The sequence below is a fragment of the Hylobates moloch genome, unplaced genomic scaffold (assembly GCF_009828535.3).
Source record: "Hylobates moloch isolate HMO894 unplaced genomic scaffold, HMol_V3 SCAFFOLD_7, whole genome shotgun sequence".
Classification (NCBI taxonomy): Eukaryota; Metazoa; Chordata; class Mammalia; order Primates; family Hylobatidae; genus Hylobates; species Hylobates moloch.
Window position 1 is genome coordinate 134,812,947 of NW_026652282.1, and position 10,828 is coordinate 134,823,774.

General features: G+C 53.2%; 1 protein-coding gene across 1 annotated transcript; it reads left to right on the forward strand.

The window, feature by feature from the left end:
• Positions 1–330: 330 nt before the first annotated feature.
• Positions 331–4,924, forward strand: PWWP4 (PWWP domain containing 4). Its single transcript, XM_058441371.1, is given in 3 exon segments — positions 331–1,339; positions 1,342–2,117; positions 2,120–4,924. Coding segments are annotated over 3 exon segments (4,320 nt in total). The 3' UTR covers positions 4,655–4,924.
• Positions 4,925–10,828: the final 5,904 nt, after the last annotated feature.

A 10,828-nucleotide genomic window follows, 5' to 3' on the forward strand; every position in this document is an offset into this window, starting at 1 on the left:
TGTCTAAGACTCACTTGTCATGTTTCCTTATTTTATCAACCTCACTGAGCAGGGTGCTTCGTGTTTCACGAAAGGATGCTTTCCTGATACATTTCCGCTCTCCCTTTACCATGTTGCAGCATACTCCAGAATTGGCCATTGGAAACACGAGTTCAAGTGCCTCAGGGAGATTCAGGAGGAGGAACACAGCCCACCCACACTGCACACCCTCTGCAGTCCGAAGGCAAAGGATGCTCTGCAGAGCAGCTTGGTTTAGGAGAGACCTGCGGTAGCAGAGGGTCTGACAGGCAGACCCCTCGGCCTCCCTTAGCTACCTTTTCCCAGCTCATCATGGACTCTGAGTACGTCCTATGCTCTTGGAAAGGCCGACTATGGCCAGCAAAGGTTTTGTGCACACGTGGGACTTCACCAAAAACGAAGCCCGAAAAGGCGATTTCTCTAGAAGTTCAAATCCTCGCAGTAGATGAAAAAATCAAGGTGAAAAGCACAGACGTGAAGACCCCAACTAAGTTTGAAATGGAAGACATTGCCGCCTCTGCAGCGGCACAGACGAAGCTCGGTGCCCCACTCAGAGAGAAGATGGGGTACAGAGGAACCCTTCAGGTGGCCCTGGAGATTCTGAAAGAGAGAACAAATCTGGCTGGAGGAAGGAAACCACATGAACTAGAGAGCACCACGCCCTCTCAGCTTTCTCCAAAGGTGCCCCAAAAGCTAGCCAGTTCTGTCCCTCGTGAAGATGATTGGAGATGCAAAGGCGACTTAAGGAGGAGTCTTGGGAAGAGGGAAAACCCAAGATCACCGACGGTCCCTTCAGAGAGTAAGCGTGCCCTGCGGGATGACAGGTCACAGGAGCCCATAGCCATTGCCCCTACTCCAGGCGCCCTGCCCGGGGATAGGTCAGGGGTGCCCAGGGCCATTGCCCCTACCCCAGGCTGCCTGGACAGTGACAGGTCAGGGGCACGCAGGGCCATTGCCCCTGCTCGAGGCACCAAGCGCGGTGGCAGGTCACGGGCATGCAGGTCCATTGCCCCTAAACCAGGCTCCCTGTGCAAGGACAGGTCACAGGCGAGCAGGCCCATTGACCCTACATTAGGCGCCAGGCGCAGTGGCAGGTTACGGGCTTGCAGAGCCATTGCCCTTACTCCAGGTGTCCTGCGCGGTGTCAGGTCACGGGTGCCAAGGGACATTGCCCCTACTCCAGGCGCCCTGCGAGGTTACAAGTCATGGCTGTGCAGGGCCATTGCCCCTACACCAGGTGCCCTGCGTGGAGACAGGTCAGGGGCACGCCGGCCTTTGCTTTCCCAGGTGCTGCGAGGTGACGGTTCGCGGTATACGCGGGCGTTGTCCCTACTACATGCGCATTGTGTGAGATAGGGTCACGGGTGGGCATAGGCATTGCCCCTACTGCAGATGCCCTGCGCGGTGACAGGTCACTGGTGTGCGGGGCCGTTGCTCCTACTCCAGGTGCCTTGCACTGTGAGAGGTCACGAAAACGCACGGCCATTGGTTCTACTCCAGGAGCCCTGCCGGGTGACAGGTCAGGGGCCAGCAGGGCTACTGCCCCTGCTCCAGGCGCCTTGTGCAGTGAAAGGTCCTGCGCACGCAGGAGCATTGCCCCTACTCCATGTTTACTGTGCGGGGACAGGTCACGGGTGGGTATGGGCATTGCACCTACTCCAGGCGCGCTGCTTGGTGGCAAATCAAGGAAATGCAGGGCCATTGCTATTACTCCCGGCGCCCTGCATGGTGGCAGGTCACAGAAACGCAGGGCCATTGCTCCTACTCCAGAGGCCCTGCACGGTGACGGGTCACGGACTTATATGGCCATTGCTCCTACTCCAGGTGCCCTGCACGGTGACAGCTCACCAGCGCACACGTCCATTAGTCCTTCTCCAGGCGCCCTGCATGGTGACAGGTCACCAGCGCACATGGCCTTTCCTTCTACTCCAGGCACCCTGCATGGTGACAGCTCTCAGGCACACATGGCCATTGCTCCTACTCCAGGCACGATGCAGGGTGACAGCTCAACAGCTCGCATGGCCATTGCCCCATCTGCAGGGGCCCTGAGAAGTGACAGGTCATGGAAACGCAAGGCCATTGCTTCTACTCCAGGTGCCGTGACAGGTCATGGAAACGCAAGGCCATTGCTTCTACTCCAGGTGCCCTGCGTGGTAACAGGTCTGACAGGTCACGGAAACGCAAAGCCATTGCTTCTACTCCAGGTGCCCTGCTCAGTAACAGGTCTGACAGGTCACGGAAACGCCAGGCCATTGCTCCTACTCCAGGCGCCCTGGGTGATGACAGCTCAATGGCCATTGCCCCTACTCCAGGGACCCTGCAAGGTGACAGTTCGCCAGCAAACACGGCCATTGCTTCTACTCCAGGCACCCTGCGCGGTGACACCTCTCAGACACACAAGGCCATTGCTCCTACTCCAGGTGACCTGGGCGGTGACAGCTCATCAGTGCACAGGGCCATCGCTCCTTCTCCAGGTGCCCTGCATGGTGACAGGTCACCAGCACACACGGCCATTGCTTCTACTCCAGGAGCCCTGCATGGTGACGGCTCCCAGGTGCACACGACCATTGCTCCTACTGCAGGCGCCCTGCGCAATGACAAGTCATGGAAACGCAAGGCCATTGCTCCCACTCCAGGCACCCTGCACTGTGACAGCTCACGAACGTGCACCGCCTTTGCTCCTACTCCAGGCGCCCTGCATGCTGACAGGTCACCAGCGCACCAGGCCATTACTCCTACTTCAGGCATCCTGCACTGTGACAGCTCAAGAGAAAGCAGGGCCGTTGCTCCTATTCTAGGCGCCCTGCACCGTGTCGGCTCTCAGGCACCCAAGGCTGTTGCTTCTACCCCAGGCCCTCTGCGCGGTGACAGCTCACCATTTCACACAGCCATTGCACCTGTGCCAGGGGCCCTGCGGGGTACCAGGTCACGGAAACGCAAAGCCATTTCTCAGACTCCAGGCACCCTGCGTGGTGACAGCTCAGGAGAATGCACGGCCATTGCTCCTAGTCCAGGCGCCCTGCACGGTGACAGGTCACAGACACATATGGCCATCGATCCTACTCCAAGCGTCCTGCGCTGTGACGGCTCACCAGCGTGCATGGCCATTGATCCTACTCCAGGTGCCCTGGGCAGGGACAGGTCACGGGCGCTCATGGCCATTGCTCCTACTCCAGTTGGAATGCAAGCACATGTGTTGCAAAGCCCCCGAGCCTGCCAGGATTCCCTGACACTTTCGCGGCATGTTTGTGAGAAAAAGGGGAAGAAAAGGGCAAACGCCTCAACTCTTATGTCCCTGCCTCCCGCAGTAACGGAGGAGGGTGCATCTCAGCCCCCAGGTCTCACTAGCCCTGTGCCCCCCGCTCTGAAGGAAGAGACACTGGACGACCGCCCGAAGAAAACCGTGACTGCTTCCCCGGAATGTTCTCCCTTCTCGGGGAGCATTCAGGACCCTGGAGAGGGTGCCTGGAAGCCAGGCTGGGCAGGTATGGCCGCATCCTCTGTGTCCCGTCAGCACAGGCTGCCTTCTTCACTCCGGCTTGCCAATAGAAAAAGGAAGCGTCCGGGTCCAGATTTTCAGAGGAGACCTCAAGGACCTCAGACGCCTGGTGACGCTAAGCTGGCTAATCCTGTCAGCACCGTTCAAAGGGCTGGCGGTAAACAGGATGGGCAGCCCGCCAGCCTTGCTTTTCCACAGGAGCCACGTCCCATTGAAAGGGGAACGATGGTCTGGTTCAAATTTCAAGATCATCCGTTTTGGCCAGCAGTGGTCAAGAGTGTCAGCAACACAGACAAGACCGCGAGGGTGCTCCTGCTTGAGGCCAACCTGCACCACGGAAAGCGGGGCATTCGAGTGCCTCTTCGAAGGCTGAAGCACCTGGATTGTAAGGAGAAAGAGAAACTGCTGAAGAGAGCCCAGAAGGCCTACAAGCAAAGCGTCAACTGGTGCTTCTCACTGATTTCCCACTACAGAGAAGGACTGGTCCGGGGTTCTTTCCAGGGCTCTTTCCTGGACTATTATGCCGCAGACATCAGCTACCCAATCAGGAGAGCCATCCAAGAGGGAGACCTGCAGATTGACTTTCCAAAGGTGAATTATGGCGACCTGGAAGACTGGGAGGAGGAGACCTCCCTGGGCGGGAAGAGGCCTTGCAGGAAAATCCTCCCGGACCGGATGAGGGCCGCTCGGGACCGAGGCAACCAGAAGCTGGTGGACTTCATCGTGAAGAGAAAGGGGGCCGACCCCCACCTTCTGGACATCTTGCAAGGCAGGAAGCAGTCCAGGTGGCTGACCGAGTTTCTGAAGCCACGCAAGGACTTGCGCTGCATTGAAACATACCTGGAGGATGACGATCAGTTGGAAGTCGTGGCCAAGCATTTACAAGAAATCTACAAGCAAATTGACAAGACCATGCTGACTCTGATAAGGAATGACAAAGTCAATTTTGTGCTGGAAGTTCTTCTGCCGGAAGCCATGATTTGTGCCATCGCCGCACTTGATGGGCTGGATTACAAGGCAGCAGAGGAGAAGTACCTGCGAGGACCACCTGTGCATTACCGGGAGAAAGAGCTGTTTGACAGAGATATCTTAAAGAAGGCAAGAAGGGAACCAGCAACCACCCGTAAAGCTAATTAGCCCCCCCCCCCCCCCCCCCGCACCCATACCTTTGCAGGGAGCTGCCTCCTTTCTAGAATTAATGAGAAAGCCTCCTCCCTTCCCCAACGCGTGTAAGTATGTTCTGGATATTCGAGACTTTGGGAACGTGAGGAATTCATTTGGGGCCCATCTCTCGCATGTGGTGGTGGCACATTCATCACCATGTCTTCATCGCAAACTCGTGAAGAGCTATTTTGTTAAACGATTGCAAACCCTTGCGATTCCCTCAGCGTCTTTGGATGTGTAGTTGTCCCGATAGGTTTGAAAGACAAGAGCATTGATTTTCATAACATGTCTTTTGACTGGACTTGGTACTTTCATTTAGGACCTATATCCTTTTACACAAAAAGCCACTGGTATCAGCTTTTAAACAACAATAATTTTTAAAGCCTAATGTATATTTTTATGGAAACATCGGTGAGACTTTTCATTCTTTTGGTGATACGGGGATAGAAACTATCAGATCCCCTTTTCGGATAATTCCTGCCTTTTCCCTGCTATGCCTGTTTATTTTTTGAAAAGTAGCCCCAAGAGTTGAATCCCACGAGAGAGACATTTTCTCCTATGTTAACACGACCTTCCGATACTTTTTCAAAAAGCAAACTGCAGGCCAAACATGAAGTTACCGAATGGCTTGCACGTAGTCCATATGTGCATGAGTGAAATCTCAGTGTGCAGTGAGCGTCTTGTCAGCTTCATGCAAGATTGTCGCTCTGCATTTCCCTGAAATTCCACACCCTCCTTCAACAGCTGAACTGTTTCCTAGAACAGGCTTCACGCTGTCTTCACAACTGACAGTGATGGATCTTCTCCCTCTAACTGTCGGTCCCCTGTGGAGGGCAGCTAGAGCCATCTCCTTCTTGGCCTGGCTTCTCTCCACCTATGTGGCTGGCCCAGCTGCTTAGGAGCCCATCTACCTGCCCATAAATTGGAGGAAAGCCAGCTCCTTGTTCTGGATCCAGAGTCCCCCAAGACGTGGCCATTTGTCTCAATGCCGCTGAGCTTCATCTTCCGACTTATTCACAGGCTAGCTCCAACAGGTCCCAGCAATCTAGACACAGGCAGGTAAGCCATTCCGGGCTGCTAGAGAAGGAGAGGTGCCAGGGCTGGGAGTTGGAAAAATGGGTCACAGAGGCAGGCTTCATTCCGTTAAGTGGGGCCGGCCCTTGATGGAATAATATTAAACAGATGCAATTCAGACCTAAGTTGTGAAGCCCACCGATTGCTCGGCTAACTTGAAACAAGATGGTTTTTGAGGATAAATGCTATGGAAAAGCCAGTTTGTTTTTCATACTTGATGTTAAAATAAACGTGAAGGCCTTACCATGAACCTGAGTCCTTTTTTAGTTCTTAGAGGAAGTCACCTGTTCTCATGAGACCATGTTATGTGTTCACATGGCCATGTGTTTGGGTAACATTGGCACAGGAGCTGTTTGGAGTCACCTTAAAACCACTGTGTCTCTCACCTTGAACTTCAGCTGTGTCATGCTTGAGACTGTCCAGCTCCATAGGTGGAGTGTCTAGGAAATACATAGACACACTTCCAAAGCAATAATAGCTTGGAAATTCTGACGAAATTTCAGAAGAGAGACTTCCAAGTGGCGTATACATCAGGCCCGACGGAACCCTCTCTAGACTCTGCCTGAGTGTGACCAAGACTCCTGGACACACTGCCTGGACAGTCCGTGTGACATCCTCATAGCCCCGGTAATTATTTGGAAACAGACCGTCTCCGTGCTCTGTGTGGACCTCACACACCGAGACAACACACTTTAGTTACTCCACAACACTGTGTCTCCGAGTCCAACATATCACCTGCGTTCAGCTTTCTTGTGGAGCCACGTTTATCCCTAGGTTCCAATATTACTTTACTACCCCATTCATTCATTCCTGACCTCATGCTAGACCGGGAGAGCAAGTGAGGCGTGGTTGAAGGCTCTGCTCTGAAGACCGACTTCAGGTGACATAGAAACAGATGGGAATGTGGTGATTCAGGCGACAACCTAGTCTTTAAGGTAACAAGGATGCACTGCTTCCTCCTGTCGGTGAGAAATTCTCACCAGTGTCATGGGCCGACAGCCTGTTTTTGAGAGCACAGCCCCAGGTTCACCCAACTATGTGAGATCATAGGTGCCTGTTGGCTTGGGTCGAAGGGAGGAGACCTGGTCTCTCTTGGATGTCACTGACACCCGGGGCATCCACCGAAGAGAGCCACACGTGCCTTGGACATGCATCTATTCTCCTCCTCCTTGAATCAGGGTCACTGAAAGGCATCTGGGGCATGTGGGTGGGTTGAGGGATATACAGACTCTGAGATCCTTTCCAGCCTGAGCAGATGCTGCGGCCCCTCCATGATTGCCCTGAGCTGGATCTCCATCACATGTGCCTGTGTGTTTGATGACAGAGCCCAGCCTGTCACCCATCCTGACCCGCTAGGTTAAGGTGACCTCCTCTTCTCCATTCAGAAGGCAGACTGCTGCACATCAGGCCCTGATCTTAACTGTTGCTTGGCAGAGCTGCACACACAGAGACGGCTCACACCACATTCCTAGGTCTCTATGTCCAAGTAAGCAACTGACGGGGAAAGAGGGGAACCCTCAGATTTGTAAGGGTGACGACCATGAGAATTTTGAATACCTAGAATCTCCTGAACCCTCACCCTGGCCTTAACAACCACCTAACCCTTGCTAATTGGGGAGCGATCCCCTTATTCACGGAGGCTCTGTAAAGACCTCGTCCGAGGGAGCTGCTGTAAAAGAAGTTGCCTTCGAGCCTGTAATTCCAGCACATTGAGAGGCTGAAGCAGGAGCATCGCTTGGGTCTAGGAGTTGGAGACCAGTCTGGGCAACATAGTGAGACTCTGTCTGTACAATAATAAACATTTAAAAACTACACAGGCGAGGTGGTATGTGCCTATAGTCCCAGCTACTCGGAAGGCTGAGGTGGGAGGATTGCTTGAGCTCAGGAGGTTGAGGCTGCAGTGAGGTATGATGGCACCTTCGCACTCCAGCCTGGGAGACAGAGCAAGACCCAGTCTCTAAGAAAAAAAATTGCTTGTCTTACCTAACATCCATCCCGCTAACTTTCATCGCTCTGACAAGCACAAAGTCTGAATAGGAAAGATCACAGCACAGAAGAGAAATTCGGTTTCTGTTTGGGTGGGAAATACCTCATATTCAGATAAGCTGCAGAAGCTGACTAGTTCGCCCTGGCATGACCTGGGACAGCATAGGTGGGAATGGATTGTGAGCATGTGGAACCAGCAAGACAGCAGACAGTTCAATATAGGGGAGTGTGTATTTACATGGGAGCACAGAGCTATAAAGTGGGGTTCCCTGTCTTGGGGCCGGCCTCAGATCCTGCTGGGCTGGCAGCTTCACGTTTGGGCAACAACAGCCTGTGTGTATGGGTGTGTCTGCCTGTGTGTGTGTGTGCACATGCGTGTGTGTCTGTGTGTGTGTGTCTGTGTGCATGTGTGTGTCTCTGTGTTTGTGTGTGTGTGTGCATGTGTCTGTGTGTATGGGTGTGTCTGCCTGTGTGTGCACGTGTGTGTGTGTGTCTGTGTGCATGTGTGTGTCTCTGTGTTTCTGTGTGTGTGCATGTGTGTGTCTGTGTGCATGTGTCTGTGTGTATGGGTGTGTCTGCCTGTGTGTGTGTGCACATGCGTGTGTGTCTGTGTGTGTGCTGAAATCACCAGCAGCACAGAGATAGCAAGCAGGAGCTAAGATCATCAAGAAACGATGGTGAGTAACCGAGGCTTCATTACTCAGCATTAACAACCACTGGGAGTGGCCGATGCCGTGGGAAGCCTTTCAAAACTGGGCTTTGTGTTTTCGTTTCGGGGAGGAGGAAGGGGAACCGTCTGCCGCCTGCAATGAGGAGCATGGACAGGACGTACCCCACCTCCAGGGCCTGTCAGAATAAGTTACATGAAAAGTTTGCACTTGTTTGTAGGTGCAAAGTGATCCCAAGCTTGAAACTATTTTTTTCACAAAGCATCGGTCCGCAACCGTCTTTCCTTCCCGCGAGGCAGCGGCCTAACGGATCGCCTCAGCACTGCTCCGTCACCACACCCGTTTCTTGTCTTTGGCCTTAACGTTAGCCTGTGGAGTCGAGTTTGGTACGTGACCAGGGCAATCCTCCACTTCCTAACATGACTGACGTAAAGGTCGAATGCTGGGTTTCACTTCATGTCAACTGGAAAACCACCACCTTTGCCCAAAAGCCATCCTTGATGCTGCCGCCCAAAGGTGGACTTCTAGTCGACTGAAGTCGTGTGGTCTGTGAGAGTACGGTGGGTTTCCCATCTTTTCCTTCAAGAAACACAAAGATCATTCAGGGTCCAGAAAGTGTCGTAGGGGTGGTCAGTAGAATAATGTTCCCCACCCACGCTCAAAGGTGTCTATGTCCGATGCCTGTTACCTGACGTAGCAAAAGAGGTTTTGCAGGTGTGATTAAGTTAAAGATCTCCAGATGGGTGCTTCTCCTGGAGCATCCAGGTGGGCCCAGAATCATCACGGGGGTCCTCAAATGGTGAAGAGGGACGCAGAAAGCTCAGAGTCAGATATGTGACCACAAAAGGACAGGTTGGAATGATGAGGCCGTGGGTCAAGGACTACAGCAGGAATCTAGAAACTGGGAAAGGCAAGGAACAGAGTCTCCTCCAGGGCCTCCGGAAGGAACGCAGCCCTGCCCATAGCTTGATGGTGGCCCAGTGAGACCCATGCGGGACTCTGGCCTCAAGAACCGTAAGATTTTACATTGGTGTCATCTTAAGACACTCTATCTGTGGCAATTTGTGACAGCAGTGACAGAAAACTAATACAGGGTCTCTTCAGAGAAGTGATTATTGATCTTCTACTTATCTCAAGATGTATCAGGTGATCCTGAGGGCAGAAGCAAATCCATGGTCCCAGCCTTTCCCTGGCACCCGGCACAGGGCCTTACACATTACCAGCCTGAATCAAGTGCTGAGAGTATTCTAATGAAGGTGAGTGGAGATTGCATTAGAATAAAGCGATAGGTATCAATGGGAAACATTCCTCTATTTTCCCTAGATGCATTGTATTGTCATCATCATTATTATTATTGTATACTGCCTTGTGGGCTTCCCTCTCGTATCACGACTTACCTTGGATAATGTGATTTAGTTTCCTTTATGTCCATCTTACATCCCCAGTGAATTGCTCGCTACTCCCTGGGTGGGGCAAGAATTCTTACCTGCACTTCTCAGCACCTCGCAGTATGGAAGCATCGTGCTCCGTAAGCTCCTGTACGGGCTTCCCGGGGCTGCCATAACAAAGTATCAAAAACCGGGGGACCCCACAGAAACAGATGGCCTTGCCGTTGTGGATGCCGGAAGCCTGAGGTCCAGGTGACGGCAGGGTGGGTTCCTTCCGGGGGATGTGAGGGCAGCATGGGCCCCAGGCCTCTCTCCTTGGCTGGTAGGTGGCCATCTTCTCCCTGTGTCTCTTCGCATCATCGTCCCTCTTTCTGTGTCTGTGTCCAAGTGTCCCCTTTTTCTCAGGACGCCAGTCATATTAGATCGGGGCCCACCCTAACGGCCTCATCTTAATTAGTTACACTGGCAATGACCCTATTTCCAAATAAGGCCACTTTCTGAGATACTGGGGATTAGGACTCCAGCATATCTTTTGCAAGGGAGGATGTGTGGGGGTGGGGGTGGGGGGGGTTGCACAATTACACCCACAACAGCCACCAAACAGTTGCTGATTGTAGTCACTACATCAGCAGTGCGGGGATATAATTATTGCCTTCCATATTGGAAATCCAGTCTAATTCCCAACCAGTGCACTTCCTTTTCCTGGAACATGGGTCATGTTGAGGGAAAAGGGGAGTCCTCACCAGATCTCACCCCCTCACACACACACACATACACACACTGTGCAGGCGCTCAAGGAATGGCTGGCAAATACATGAATGAAGTCTGTCGTGTTCAAACAGTGGTGACTGCACACCCAGGGTCACTGACAGGCTGAGAGGCGAGAAGCTTATCAGGATGTCGGGCCCTGAGAGTTGAGCAGCCGTGGCTCGGACACAAGGCCAGGCCTTGGGGCAGATGGGAGGGACCCCAAGCCTGGGCCTGACGCAGGCGTCCCTTAGCCCAGCACGTCCTCAGCCTTGGGGATCATG